A 16175-nucleotide genomic window follows, 5' to 3' on the forward strand; every position below is an offset into this window, starting at 1 on the left:
GACCGAGACTGTCCAAGCCGGGGCTCGAACCGGCAACCTTCCGATTACAAGGCGACCTCCCAACTTTTGAGCCACAATCGCCCCACCCTTATTTCATTAATGTTTGGTTATTTTTGTATTGTAAGGCACTAGCAGGCACACAGCATTCTTGCATTCATACGGTGCTATTCTAGTCTTAGTGACCAGTCGCCACAAAGTGCTTTTGACTACAAGCCACACTTTAACCTTATATTAACACAGCACTTCATTCTATACACTTCAGGCACCATCTACCTGAGAAGCATCTGTGGACTGTGTGAGGAAGTCAAAGTAGGACAAATGTGCGCTCCACACAGAAAGGCCACAACCAGGATTCAGACCACAGACCTGACTATGAGGTGATGTTGTTAACCACTGCAGCGCTGAGCCGCCCTATTTTAGAGCTTGTGTCCATGTCAAGACATTGGCTGAGCTCTGTATGACTTCTGTTCCTTATGTGAACCCTATATGATTGATTCTACAGTGTTTTGCTATTACACTGTCCACACGATCCTTCAAAGACCTGCAGGTGCCTGTCTCTGTGGGAACAGACTTCTCATGATGGTGTCAAGGTCCTCCTTGAACTCTGTCACCACAATCCCATAAAGAAATCCACAGAGACAAGCCATGTAGAGTTTTCAGTTTCAAACTTGTGTTTAACCACCATTTTATTTTATTTCACTCACACTGGTGGATCTAAATTCAATCACTATAGATACAAGTCAAGATCTTTGTGCAATTTAAAATATTTTCATTTAAGTGTATATTTTACAATTTAGAACAAGTCATCAAATTTCAGACTAAAAGAATGTGAATTAGGTTTTGTTGCTGCTGTCAAATGTAAAAACAGATCAAATTTGACCAGAATGGTATGTAAGGGTTAACGTGTTTGTAATAAATATCTGATGCCGTCCTTACAGCTCCTTACTAACTAGAGACATGGAATCTATTCGGTGACATGCAAGTAGATCTTTTTGCCTCCAGGGTGAACACACTGCCCCTTGTTCTTCTTCATAGGCGAACAAGATGCACCCCAGGACACTTAATGCACTAGCCCACCAATGGCCAGATGTGCTTCTGTATGCATTTCCCCCAGTGGAAACGATATCTCCAGTTCTAGAGAGAGTACACCTCACTCTGATTCTAGGAGCCTGTTGGTGGCCAACAAAGTCGTGGTATGTGGAGATAATCACCCTATTAGCAGCAAGGCCTTGGCAAGCTTCCTCTCTGCAGGGTGATGGAAGTGATTCATCCACACCCGGATCTCTGGCACCTTCATGCTTACCTGCTGAAAGGTCAAATTTGATAGTTAAGGGTCAGTTCTCTCTTGATGGCCTCGGGGATGTATCGCGCCCAAATGCCACATATTTACCCAAGTTCATTCCTGCAGTTTATAGCTCAATTGAATTTGAGCTTCTGAGCTTTTGGTCCCCTCCTTTTGGATCTGAGAAGCAGAGGAGGATCCATTCTCTGTGTCCGGTGTGTGTGCTACGTACCTACATTGAGAATGTTCTTTTTTGTGACGAGTTGTTTGTCTGCTTTGTTAATCCAGCCAGAGGTAGAGCTTTGTCTAAACAGAGGCTGTCCCACTGGATTATAGAAGCTATCTCACTGACGTACAGCACTAACGGTGAGCCCCAGGTGTGAGAGCTCATTCCGGGTACCTGTAGCTGCACCTAGTTGGCCATCACTGCACACTTTTGTCAGGTGCTATCGTTTGGACATTACAGCCCCTTCGGTAGCTCATACTATCCTTTCTGCTGGGTCACACACAAACACACTAATGTGCTGGTAGTACACCGCGCAGAGCGAGGCGTGTAAATTTGTCGCATACTTAGGTGTTGTACAGAGTGAATCGACTGAAAGGGAACGAACAGTTATATCTATAACTTCTGTTCCCTGAAGAAGAGGAACGAGGTACAACACAAGTTTCCACCTGCTGCACAGCTTGGTTTGGTAAGGGAACAGCTAGCAAACTGAGGGATGACTGTGATGACGGGGGTACATGTGCAGGCGTGGCCATGTGCATGTCATCACTTCAGCCAGGACACACTGGGCGTGATATCCCATACTTATGTGTTGTACCTCATTCCTCTCCTTCAGGGAACAGAAGTTATAAATATAACTGTTTGTTTTTGAACAGATGTGTGTTTTTATTTATGATCCTGAAGAAACACACTGAAACATCTGTAAAACAAAAAAAAACAAACAAAAGAAACCAAACTCAGTGTTTTTTACAGATGTTTTCCACACTTTTAGACAGTATATCATGTAAGGAAGTATGAGGGAACAATTTGATTTATAAAATCTTTAACTTTATAAAGAATCCACAGAATCGTTCAATGAGGGGGAAAAAAAGAAAATAAGGGGCATCACAACCAGAAAGCTGATTTCCTTGTAACATAACAGATGTTGATTTGTGGTGAATAGATGCGAGTTATTTCCTGATGGTCGGTGAGGTCTTTGAGTTTTCCCTGGGCCTACTTCGAGGTAATGAAGTCCTCTGATGTAGCCCAACACGCTCCTCGGTCACATGAATAAATGATGTAAATGTCGGCAAAAGGGCACTTTTTGAAGAGCCACCTCATTTCACTTAGTGACCCTTCACAGGCTTTGACTTTTTCTAATTAGTGCATGTCATTTTCAGCCAGTTAATTATCCTGAAGGTTAGACAACACCCAAACAACTCTTATAATTAATTTATAAAATGTTGTATCTTAGCAGTTATGTTTATTTAAGCAGCGGACCATATAGGCTGCTCTAATAGTACTATATAACAAAGCTATAAAACCTATAAGAGTAATTTTTTTGTCTTAAATATTTAATACACTGTTGCATCCATGTCACAACGCTTAACGCTGTCTTTAAAGACGCCACCATTACTGGATCGGTTAAGAGCACTCTGGCAACACCCCATGTCTAAAAAGCTGCTGAGTGTACAAATGAAGTTTTATTATTGAGTTGCCATCATGGAGAACAGTAAGCGGCACCAGCCCTCTGGGGAAAACCTGATAGGGCCATTTCTACTCTGTTCAGAGTGTGCCTTGTTTGATGGCCAGCTAAACTGCCCCAGGCTTGCCTTGGGGAAAACTGAGATTTTTGAAAGCCCGGTTCTCACCACGCCCAGCCTCAAAGCAAAACCAGCGACGTGATGCCCACAGGGATCCCCAGACACTCTGCTTAAGAAGTCTGCAAAACTACTGAGGTCTAACTCAAAGGATGCTGCCATGTTCCTCCTCTGAACAATGACTCCCTCTTGGATGGCCCCTGCCACTATGAGAGATTTGTTTGTCAGAGAAATTGGGACGCATATCTGGAACGCTCAGGAACATAATGCTCACAAATATCCAAGGACGAGACAACACGTCCTGCCGTTATTTCTGTCCAGCAGCTATCTGCTACAAAACTCTTCATGAGGCTCCTCCATCACCTTCTGATAGTTTTTTCTGTGAAGAGCAAGAGAATTAGGTTGAAGTTGGTACGAGCACTGATAAATCTCTCCCAACTTTCCAAGAAACCATCAAATCTTCTTGGAAAGTCTTCTGATCAGTCAGGATTAAAATGGTGCTTAATTGTCTGGTGGTTAAGAATCAAGAAAAACAAGCAGATAGCTTTACCTACTGCTCCTTCTAATGCACACTAATTATTAACACAATGCATTTTGTTTTACAAGCGCCTCTTTTTACAGGACATGCTTCAGAGAGGCTTTGGGGTAACTATCTACTCCCAGCTTCGTGATCTCCTGCCAAGAGATCATTTGTGTCACTTGTATGTTTGGTTGCAAATTCACACAGCTAAAAACATTTTGCAGGATTGGAAGGTAGAGGTCATGATGGTGGTGGTGCACAAACAGTGGAAGAACTCTTTAAATGATGTGAATCTGGTGTGTGTGTGAGGTTGTGATCTCGCAGTGTCCTTCTAGTGTCTTTATGGCAGGCTATCAGCAGCTAACTGGCTGCTGGTTCCAGCTTTTTAATCTTACACACAGGCGCGAACATTATTCATCAAACTCTGCAGGAAAGCGAATAAGTGCATCACTCAAAAGTCAAACTATTTCTTTGAAGAACACTTTCACCTTCTGGTGATCAAGGTAGCACTACAGGTAAAGGGTCTCTTTGAATCTGATTGCCAGCCATACCAAACTCCCAAAGTCTGCCATGTTCCCAGCCTAGGCTACTGCTGACCCAGAGAGCCCACGCCCCATCACCGCCGCCACAATCACCCCTCCTTTGCGGCTTCAGCAGAGCTTTCGGTCAAAAAAACTCCCTTCATGTCTCTCAAATCTACATCCAAGAGAAGCTTTTGTAGATATTTTAAAGCACGTGGTAGGGTAGGGAAACTATCCGACCAGTAGAAGCTGAGGCAGAAGGGAACCAGTGATGGAGTCAATTTTTTATTTTATCAATCGACCACTTTCAACATCTGTTTTCATTTTCTGTTACCTACAACATAACTTGGAGAAAACTAAATAAATCTGGCATTTTTTGTACACCACAGCTCCGTACACATTTGGTGAAGTGAATGTTCAGCTGATTGCCTAAACCACTTCATCGAGACATCAGAGGTGGTTTTGTGTTCGATGGTGCAAATTGTATTGGGGTGCAAAAGCTAATGTAATACTGGGTTGTGTGGCAGGGGACTGGTCATCATCTCGCTGAAGACTTAATTCCACTGTCCGCAGGTGTTCTTCTCACCTCCTTGATTGGATGGAGACTCAAGTCATCTCATGGTAGCTCAGGCCTAAATCAGTCTCCTATCGAAACGTGTCATCTAAAGCTGATAGACACTATAGCCTTCAGTCGGCCCGCTGGGGATGCTGTTATTGTACGTATACCCTGCAGCACATCGTACATTCCTCTGATGGGGAAAATGCTGTGGCTTTTATTGAGGGGGAAAAAATTAGATTAGGTGATTCTTCTCCGAAGCCATCTTCCTTGGTTTACCTCTCCGTGGTTGGTAGTCAGTCGCAGCAGAGTCCACGCAAGCCTTTTAAAATACAACATATGAGCACTTTTTTTTTCTTTTTTAAGATGCCTGGATGTGAGGTTGAGGTTGGAAGTGTTGTTACAAAAAGTGATTTCCGGTACTTTCAAAAAAATGTTTTGTATTTAAATTGCTGCAAATGAATTGTTGGCCTGTAATCTGCAAAACATATGTCAAACATCTCTCTCATGAAAGATATTACCGTAAGTCATTTTGAGCCATAGACAACATTCATGTGACAGGGTAGAAGCTGCAATCAGTTATTGGAAAAGTGACTTTTATATTCCCTTTATTTACCCTGCTAAAAAGCCTCATTGGCATTAAAAATGTCTTTTAAAAAGAGGGATCTGGTCAAGACAGCAGCAAAAATTGCAATAAAAATAACTTAACAACTCTACAAAGATGTTTTAGGTGGGCAAAAAGACTGGATTGTTTACAGTGTGTATACAGTAACACGGAACCCTATAGATACTTGCAAAATAGGTAATTTCTTTATTTTATATATAATCCCTCAATACATCACGTTAACTCCAGTCTTTTACCAATATAAGCAAAGAGATTGCACATTTAAAAAAAAAAAACACAAAGAAACACCGGAAATATTTTTTTGCCACAACACTGAATTGGTAAATGAAATACGACATAAAACCTCATTTCAGTCACCCTGTTTGAGAGCTCATGCTGAGCAGAAGGCAGTGATCTCCGTCTGTCTGTGTGTGTCGCTTTCTTCTGCTACCTGCAGGTGGCAGCATAAAGATGCATGACCAATTTGCGAAGGCCTCATATTCAAAACAGCAGAGCTGGTGAAAATCAGCTCAGCGGCATCATGTCAGAACCGCACGCGTCAAGAAGTTACAGAAGTTGGAGTGGAATCTCCTTCAGCGTTGATTCAATCTGATGTTTAACTGCGGGAACTTTGCTGCTTCTTTTATGCGCGTTTTAATCGGATTATTATGCAGGGCGTCTCAGATCTAGGGTCACGCCGGGCCTTTTAAACGTCTCTCAGCCGCAAAACAAACCTGCTGCCGTAAAATTAAAGTGGCAAAACAGCAGTCACAGCGTGACGTTTGTTTGTTTGTAATTACGCCTCCGAAATGCTGCTGATTGCTCATTTACCTCTAATGGGGGGCGTGACCCCCCTGCCTGCACTTTCAGACGACCGTCTCGCCTCGCCTCGCTCACCGCTTCCTCGCCCTCTCTCACGCACGCGCTTCTTTCTCCTCAGCAGCACCACAGCCACCGGGTCGCCATGGAAACCGCTGAGAGACATACGTCGAGGGTGAGGGATGGAGAGAGAAAGAGGGACAACGAGGGACAGAGAGAAAAAGAGAGAGAGGGGGGAGACATGAAAAGGTTAGTGTGTTACCATATGACAACACCCCACCCTCTCCTCACCTCTAACCCCCCCAAACCCACACCCACAGCCCCTCACTTTAATGCTGAGCCCCTAACCCAGAACAACTGCCCCTCCACACAAACACACAGTGGCCCCCCTTACACGTACCTCTGCCTCCCCCGTATCCTCCTCTCCCCCATCATTTTGCTCTCCATCCCTCTCTTGTCCAGACAGGCTGCTCGCATGGCGGGGATGGAGACGTTCACCGATGGAAGCACTGGTAAATTTTCACACCCACAAAAACAAAAAGAAAAAAGAAAATTATTCTAAGGGGCGGAAGTGCAGGGACTTAACTATTTTCCTCCATGTGTCTTTTCACCCTTTACTGTCTTCAGCTGTGCTGTACACTTCCTCCTTCTCACCTTCTCACATCACAATCTTTCTCTTCTGTGTGAATTCAAGAGGGTTTTTTTCTGTCCACTTGCGGGGGAGCCCGACTTTTCCTCATGGCAGGGTCCTGGGGAAAGGCAGTGCAGGGAAGAGAGAGGGGTAGAGAAATATCGGTCCTAATGATTTTTTGTGCGGGGCTGGGCTTTTTCTTTCTTTTTTTTTTTATTGATTAGAACGAAATTAATTCACAGGAGCAGCCCTCGTGTTCCGACTCTCTCTCTCCCCCTCACTCCCTCTCTCTCTCCTATCCTCCCTTGCTCCTTTGCTCCGTGGACGAATAGCGTTGTGTCTTCTTGCCTGCTCTGCATGTTGTATTATCGCGGGAATATTTGATTCAGAATGTGCTCGGTGTTATGCATAGCCCATACGGAAACCACGCTGCAGCTGCATACCTGCAGTGCTTTCACGGTGTGCGAATATTACGCACATTGTTAATCTCATAAACACAGAAAGATGGGGGTGTGTGTGGTTTGTTTCCATTGTTGCTGATCGCATTTTTATTTATTTATTTTTTTACATGTAGCCCTCACATTTGAATTCATGCACGTCACGCCGCCGTCTGGGTCTGGGCTTGAAGGAGAATTAGTGCTGAAATCGAGACATCTCCAGTAATTTTCTCTACTCAGTCTCCATTGTTCCGCTGATTCGTCTTCGCTGTGTATTCTCTTTGTTGTTTGGCTCATAATTGTGACAAAAAAAGAAAGGCCACGGCTCGTTTGTGCGCTCTTTCCGCACACGCAGGTGTGAGCGCGACTGCAGGCCAGCTGCGGTTAATGGGCAACCTGTGTCTTAATTCGTGCATAATGTAAGGCAGCAGTTTACAGGCAGATTCTCTCCCGCTGTGGGTTTTTTAATCAGTGTGGTCGATATTTGCTCGTCGGTATCCCAATGTCCGCACATAGCACAGAAACACCTCTGGGTGGCGAGGGTCTGATTCGCCGCCGAAGGGAAATCGATGGACAGACTGAGTTAATTATGAGAAAATCAATTAAAAGGAGGGGATCTGTGGGCTTTATAAGGCCGAGCAGGAGGCTCGAGTCGGCAGAGGAGAGGAGGGGAGCAGCCGGTGCTTACCTCTGTGCATGGTCGCTGCGCGATGCCCCCGCCGATCATTTGGCAAACCGCTGTGCTGCAACCTTGACTTACACCGTGTGGAAAAGCCTCTGCGTGGTATCACATACAGCACACCACCGGCATGACTCTTGGCGATCCCCCCAAAATCATCAGATACCCGCGATTGTTTGGCCAGCTGTTGATTTTGTTTACGCACAGTCCTGCTCTGATCCACACCCCAGCGTCTGCTGCGGGTTCGTTCAGGTGTGTTTTCCACACACACACCTCTTTCCTTTTTGACCTTTGCTCTTCTTAAAATGTGAACGTGATCAGATCCTGTTTAGGGCCTGCATGTCGCATCTGGACTAAAGGTTTCTTCTGAAAACTTTGTCCCAAGCCTCGATCCATCACATTGATGCCTCTTTATTTATTTTAGGGGATAGAAATGAGCTGCGTAATTACTGCTGCAGATTCAGCACCAGCGCTTTAGGACAGGGCCGAGTTCAAGTTCTTTGGAGTCATTTGCAACTTGTGACACTCGGGGTGTGTGTGTGTGTGTGTGTGTGTGTGTGTGTGTGTGTGTGTGTGTGTGTGTGTGTGTGTGTGTGTGTGTGTGTGTGTAGTGTTTGAAGTGTTTGTGTCTGAAGTCGTAATACTAAAAAAGGCCCAGCATGTATGAAGAAGTTTTAACCACAGCGCACAGATGACTTTTAAACCCCATGAGACTAAGACACACGTTATGGTCAACCGACAGTTCTCCTCACAGACCGCTGCACTGAAAGAGAAAACAAAGAAACGGGGCGACTTTCTTTTCGTATTTACCAATCACGTGTTTCACTCTATTATTTCACCCAGTTTGCATTTTCTGATTCTCATATTTAGAAACTTGTGTCTCATTAAAACTCTCCGACCTATTGCATATTCACAGCCGTGGCATCGAGGAACAAGTTGGACTGTTTTTTTTTTCAAGACAAGAGAACTTAATTCACACCTGAACTTAATATAGGTTTATTATATTATTATTATTTCTTTGCATTGCCTTCTCTGTTTTTTGGTTATCATTTAAAATTTATGCAGACGCCTTATTTTCATAATTATTCGTCCAGATTTATTTAAATATTTTATTTGATATTCTCTTATGCGCCTCATAATAATAAATTTAATATTCAGTGAATTATACTTTGAATTGGAGCCTCCTCATTATCGTTTCTCATAATAGAATAGAATAGAATAGAATAGAATAGAATAGAATAGCCCTTAAAAATCAAACACGTAGTGTTCATCTATCAGAATGTGTGATTTTCCTTATTACAATTATCTGCATTTTTCATTCAAAGTGAATATCTTAAATTTATTATTTGGGGAAGCTATGGTTGAATTAAAAACCCAAACTTTTAAAAAGTATCAATTTTAATTTGATGAAAACTTTGCATAAAGTTTTAGGCTAAATAGATAAACTGCCTCCGAACCGTTTCAGCTGCACTCACAATATTTGTTCAGTTGAATATTTCAGATTTCATCTCGCTTTTTCCTCCTGGATGAGTTAATTTTCACATTTTATTTTGATATTTCTTTCTGGGAATATTTAGATATTATTGTGCTTTTTTGCATAAACTGTGAATATTTAAATATTCGAGTTTATTTCACCGTCATTTTCACAGTTGTTGCTTCAGCTTGTTAAAGTCGTATGCACGATATTCAAATTAGAATCCACAGCTGATTTTAAACCAGTACAGAGGGAGTCACTGAGAGGCTGATGTGACGCCTGCAGTTTAGAGGCAGCCATTTATTTATTTCGACTTAAATTTCAAAGTTAACTTTAAAAAAAATTGCTGCAAAGTTCAGTAAAATTTAGAAACCGTAGCTGTCTTATTCAAACACGAGGCCTCGTATTTAATATACATTTGAATGTGTTATCGATTCATGTGCTGATTTCGATGTGTCGCACTTCAAAAACTGTTAATTACGGAAGTGTTATCAGTAAGATCAGCCCAGCGCAGGGCACACAGTCGACACTCGAATTATGGGAATATAGTTCTGACGAGATTTGTAATTTAGGATGAGACCTGAGCAGCCAAATGGTTTTATTTCTTTTTTATTACATAGTTAAGAGGCAAAAAATAAATGTTCAAATGTAGGTGCTTCTTTAAAAAAAAAAAAGGAAACGCTTTTGTTTTAGCATTTTTCTGAAGTTTTTATAAAAACCAGGAATCACATATAAGGAATCTTACACACACATGGAAATTTAAAAATAAAACCTGCGCTCTCTTTTAAATATATAGATTTTTGTTCATTTAGCATTTGTAAAGGAGCGTGTTCCTGGGAGATTTTATTTATACTTTATATATTATTTAATGGGACTGAGCTGGCACCCTGACACCCTGTCCTGCACCTTATCAACTTCAAACAGACCACAAAACCGATACGTTCAATTTTATGGTTTATGTTAACGTGCATGCAGCCTGCTTCAAAGCTCATTTCATAAACGGTTTATTGGCTCAGGTTTGATGGTAAACAGCGCGATCGTGCCTGTGGGCTTTGATGTACATTTTTCTGTACGGTTTTTTTTTTTTTTTTTGGTCACTGGGCCACTTCAGTCGCTATCAGGCACCAGAGGCGATACAAAATAATCCGTTTTCTGCGCACGACTCTCCTCCCAAATGGTGCGGCGGCTCTCCGTGGCCCTGCTCACAATGCGCTAATGACCTCTGGGTCAAAGGTCGTTTGGCCAGTTCCTCAATTAAGGCGTTAAGATTGCAGTTGCACGATGCATCGTTGTTGTGAAGCGAAGGGACCAGAGGCCGGTATACAGAATATTAGGATTTCTAGTAGGTAAATTTCGCACCTCTGAACGTTCACCAAAGTGCAAAACACGTGTTTTAATAATTTCTGTTAGAATTCAGTTTATTTTTTCCTCACATCGTTTTGGGAACAAAATTGCATTTTAAATATTTAATATTTCTTTGTTTTTAGGATGTGGTTGATACTTGGTGTGCCTACAGCACAGCTTAGTTTTACTTGAATGTAATTGAATGGATACTTTTACACTTTGGTACAGAAAACATGAAGACCTGTGAGAAGCTATAGAACACATTGTTACTGTGGTGCATTATAGTTCCTATAGAGGAAAATCAAAAACTCTCCATTTGTGTACGGCTGATTTTTGCTCTATGTGTGTGTGTGTGTGTGTGTGTGTGTGTGTGTGTGTGTGTGTGTGTGTGTGTGGGGGGGGGGGAGATTAGTGTCTGTCTTTCCCACGTATGAGAGTGTTTACTCCCACTCCCTCCTCAACATAGTCATGTATCAGTTGTGGTTGTTGAATGTAATCAGTGGGCACTTCCCGATCATCGCTGCATCGATTAGCTGATAAATGTTGGTGGGATTAATCATCCGAGATAGATCACTTTGTCGATGTCATTGTCTTTCTTAACCTGCCGTGCCGCGCAGACCTAGGCTTCGCCAGCACAGACAGGACTTCAATAAGTGACAACAGAAAAGTGATAAATTGATCAAAAATGGCCGCAATGAAACAAGCCTCTTGTGAGGCCGCACATGTCCATTACATGAGTGTGTCTGCGGGGTTTGTGGTTGGAATACATCAAGGGCTCAGGGTCAAAGTTCAGCTTCATCCCAGACTGATGACCCTGCAGACTGACTGACCTTTTTTGGGGGAGGAGGCTGCACATACTGGACCAGCTAGAGAGGGAGGGGATGGGGGGGAAAGGGGTAGAGATGGGGAAAAAATGAGGTGAAATTTAGGACAGAAGGGAGGAAAAGCGAGAGCGAAGGTGAATCTAAAGAGGATGTCGGCGGGAGGGAGAAGCAGAGGTGCATGGGTACCGCAGTGGACCTTGAATATATCCTTGTGGTTTTGGTCGATCTGTTCAGTTGCGGTCTCCCCTGGTTTTTGTGTTTGGCTCTGCTTTTGAAGCAGTGAATTAACACCTGACCCCGGCTTCTGACCCTACCCCCTTCCTCCAGCTACCCCCTCCAGATTAGCAAATATGTGCTATCTGGTTTGGACACACACACTCACACGCACGTATTTATACAGCAACACAAAAACACAATCACACATGTACACACATACGTACTTAATGTATAGAGAGTTTAAAAAAAGGGACAATGCAGCAAGTCTACAATGTCCACACAACCTTTGCACATCCCATCGTCTGTCCACAGCTAATTCCCCCGAGAGGAGCCTCAGTGTGTCACTGCTTGTCACCATAACGGTCAGTCCGTAATGGCTGTCTCTCCCCACACAATGACCAGGGAGGCAGACTCCCCCACTGAGACACACACACACACACTGACCCTCATTCATTTTTACCTGCACAGCAGAGCCTCCCCACACACACACACACTACAGGACGTGCTCCCACCCTGGCATCCTACCACACCCGTCAATGATCAGCGGCTTTTGTTCATACAGTTTGACAAAGGATTTGAGTTCGTCTATCAGAAAAAAAAAATCTTTCGAGTTTAATCTGAAAAATATTCACTGACAAAACAAAAACCGAATCTTTGTGATTTTCAGTGGATCCACACATTCATGTATAGTGTAAGCAGCCTGTGCTGAATGTGTTTTTTTGGTATGAAACCTTCTAAAGAGGTCTGTGACAGGACAAAAGGAAAAGCAAGAGAGCAACACGGGTGTGCAAAGTCACTTCACTTTAAATTAAACAGCAAAGTCATTACCACAGCGCAATCGTTTTATCTTAGAATCTGCTCTGTTGCATCAGCCCCTGGCATATATTTCTCTATTTTAATGTAGAGCTTTTTTTCTGTATTTTGCTTATTTCAGGGTTAAATTCAGATTTTTTTTTTTAATTAAAATAATCTAATCCAGTCTAAAATCTTATAGATATGATTAAAAAAATGATGAGGCTCTAATATGATGCTTTGGTTTGGTTTGTTATTTGTTGTTTGTTATTAAAAGAGAGGGGAACTGAAATGAAGCGATACTAAAATCCTTTTTTTTTCAAAGCAGCACACATTTCATAGTTTTTCTTGATAGATTACTGAAAATATTTAAATGTATAATTTTATAATTTGGGGGATCTGACAGGAGAGAAATGAGGAGAAAGAGAAGGAAAATAAATTGAACTTGGCGTGCTGCAGTTATTAGTCAGCACCTCGTATCCTCTTGCCTCCCTAATTAGAGATATTGTCATTACCAGAACTGGTTTTTTTTAAATCATCTAATCAATGAATCCAGAGTGTTTCAGCATTAAAGTATTGGCATAATTTAGGAGAGACCTAACACTGTAAATTAGTTTATGCTTTTTCTTTCTTTCTTTCTTTCTTTCTTTCTTTCTTTCTTTCTTTCTTTCTTTCTTTCTTTCTTTCTTTCTTTCTTTCTTTCTTTCTTTCTTTTACCAATATTAAAAGATTTCTGTGGCTTCTGTGCCTTGATAGTTTCATTCAGACTCTTTCCTCTCAGCAAGAATCAAACTTCTAATTCTTGGCAATGTTACTGGGTCATGTTACCCATTGGGCATCTCTTTCCCCTCTCACCCCCATCTCCTCCACCCTATTGTGCTGAATGATGATGGCCGCTCTGGCCGGTAGGTGAGAGAGGAGGTTGGGAGTGGGGGTCTCGGCTCGGCTGGTCAGCAGGATTTGTAGTGCCCCCCCTCCGCCTGTGAGTGTCAGCAGAGAGCAGGCGGCGTGTCTGGCTCGATTAGGTTTCCTACCTATCTTCCCACTGTGTCAGACAGAGGAGGAAGGCAGCAGAGAGGGGGAGAGCAGCGGGAAGTTGCCCAGAGGAAAGGCAGGACAACAGAGGAAGCAGGAAAAATACATCTTTTTATCCCTGCTCTCTCCGTCAAAAGCCCTGTACAGTTTCCTCTTTCTGCGCGCCTCTCATTCTCCTGGTTTCAGCTCCTCCCTCTCTCCCTCCCTCCCTGCCTTTCTCACTTTGTCCTGCTCTCACCCAAACCCCTAATCCCCCTCCTTTTACCCCACACTCATTCCTTAATCTTAAAGCTCTTCTTCTCTACCAGCCCTTTATCAATTGTTCTCCCTGTACCTCTCTGTTACTCACCTCCTCCCTCTTCTTTCTGTCTATCACATCTGAACATGCCACCTCTCAGCATAACCCCTTTACACACTCCAGATGACTGCAGCACACCTTATTTTTTTCCTCCATCTTTTTTACAGCATTTTTTTTTTGCTTTGTTTTTGTTGCTCCGTTTGTTGTCTTTACCATCATCTACGCATCCTCTTTTGCGCCACATCACCACCTCTTCGTCGTTCCTGGCCTCGTCTTTGAATGCGTTGCTGCTCCATCCACTCGTCTGCCCGACTCAGATGTTTCCATCACAGTTAATGTCAGAATAAATTAATTAGGGCTCATTTCTAAACTGTTTTTTCTTTGTTGGGAGAACTACAACGTGGTTGTCAGAAAGCATTTGCCAAAATTTTTTTTTTCAACCCCAAGAAAGCTCACACCAATTTTAGTCACCCCGTCATTTTGTTGGATGTGATCAATTTTCTGTGATTTGGTCATTTTCAGCTCATCTCTGTTGTGTGAGGGTTCGGCTGTGTTGCCATGTATAGCTCGACATTTCCAGCCTTTCTCTCAGGGCCAAATGACGAATATGAAGTTTTCGCTTGTGGATGTTGGAGAATAATCATGGACAGATGTTTCCATTAACAATTACATAATGAAATGACAACATAATGAGCGTTTCTTTCTTCAGCTGAGAAGCTACTTTCAGTTTCACAGTTAAAGTCTTTTTTTTCTTGTAGTGAGAGCGGGCTGTAATTTCAAACCTGGGTTTAACCACACAATGTTTCACAAACAGTCTTTCCGTGCCACCTCAGCACTGCTCATATTATTCAGATAACAAGAAAGCTTCTGTCATGTTCTACAAAACAGGATGTGTTTTCTTAATCTGTCAATGGCTCCGGCCCCTGAAAGACTTCATTTTGGCTGAGCAATGAAAGGCTCACAAACATCAATATGGCTGAGCAGGATAAGAAGAAAGAGCCATATTCCTGGTGTGTATCACTTTCCACACCCCCCCAATATCCTCACCCTATTTGTATGGTGCAGATATTGGGTCTCAAGCGAGAAATCAGGATTGCGTTCTCGCAGAATGGCAGCATCCGTCTGTTGAGCTGGAATAGGAATGTTATACGGAACCAATGCATCCGGACTGGCCTGGACATCTTGACAATACAACTTCACACTTTTTCTTCTCTCCCTCTCCATCTCTCTATGTCTCTCTCTCTCTCTCAATAAGTTACTCGCCCTCCATCTCCATCACAACCACCCCGGCGTGGAGGAAGAGGTTTGGATTAGGCCTAAACACACAATCATGTCGGCTAAGCCATGACTGCCTGCTGATCACTATGGGTCCACCATGGAAATAAAGTCTGTGAAGAGAAGAAAGAGGGAAAGAGAGAAAAAAAAAAACAACAACAAGAAGGAAATCCAGTCCACTTCATACGCCTCTCACTTCCATTCTCTTTGTGCGTTTAACGTGTGAAAACGGATTGCTGAAAGGATGTCAAGAAGCAAGAAGAAATAGATAGGAGGCGAAAGACAGTTATCCTTGCTTTCCCCGCGCCGGTCACACTACAATGTGCATGGTTGATAACTAATTCAAAAAAACATGCATGAGCTGGATTTATCTTTTCAAATCACTCGTACGTCTGAATGCGATTTAAAGGCTGTTTTTATGCAGCTGCCTGTGGCTGATCAATGCTGTTCCTCTTGTCATGCTGTGGGTCCATCACATTGGTATACAGCCTTTCAACACTGGGCGAAGGGACCATTTTGCATTGTCTATGGATAACATTTGGTTTTCAGAGTATGATGTATATGGATGGGGCTTGGGACTGTATTGTAACTGTCAGTGCAGAGAAGAGAACAGCCTCGGCACTGCAGACAGCGATTTCACCGATGTGCAGTCGTTGCTTTTGCCTCCTGCCTTTCATTCTCTCTTGCCCCCCCCCCCCCCTCCCGCCTTCCCAGTCCTCGCTCATCCTATTTTCAGCCTTTCATTTTTTACACAAGGGGAAAATGAGGAAGAACAAAACCAACATATGAAAACTAAAACATGACAGAGAGGGGAGGGGATGGGGAGGGAGGGGAGGAGTAACAGAGGAAGGAGAGGCAATCTCAGAAAACAAGAGGGCTTTCAAAAGTAAGGGATGAAAGCTAGTCAGGCTGTTATTTTTGAAAAATGATCCTTGTGTAGTGCTCCTCTTAAGAGCCAGGTACATATTATTTTATCTTCCTGAGGAGACTCAGCGAGGTGTTTCAACACACACGCACACACACACACACACACACAAATAAAAAAAAAAACCTCAGTGATGCTTT

General features: G+C 42.9%; 1 protein-coding gene across 1 annotated transcript in view; it reads left to right on the top strand.

The window, feature by feature from the left end:
• Positions 1–5101: 5101 nt before the first annotated feature.
• Positions 5102–16175, top strand: part of pou2f2a (POU class 2 homeobox 2a) — a 67531-nt gene continuing 56457 nt past the window's right edge. The window contains exon 1 of the mRNA XM_040030179.1: positions 5102–6617. Within this exon, the coding sequence (XP_039886113.1) occupies positions 6251–6617 (367 nt within the window). The 5' untranslated portion in view covers positions 5102–6250. The remainder of the gene's footprint in view (positions 6618–16175) is intronic.

Source organism: Simochromis diagramma, unplaced genomic scaffold, assembly GCF_900408965.1.
Source record: "Simochromis diagramma unplaced genomic scaffold, fSimDia1.1 OVJJ01000361.1, whole genome shotgun sequence".
NCBI classification, from domain to species: Eukaryota; Metazoa; Chordata; class Actinopteri; order Cichliformes; family Cichlidae; genus Simochromis; species Simochromis diagramma.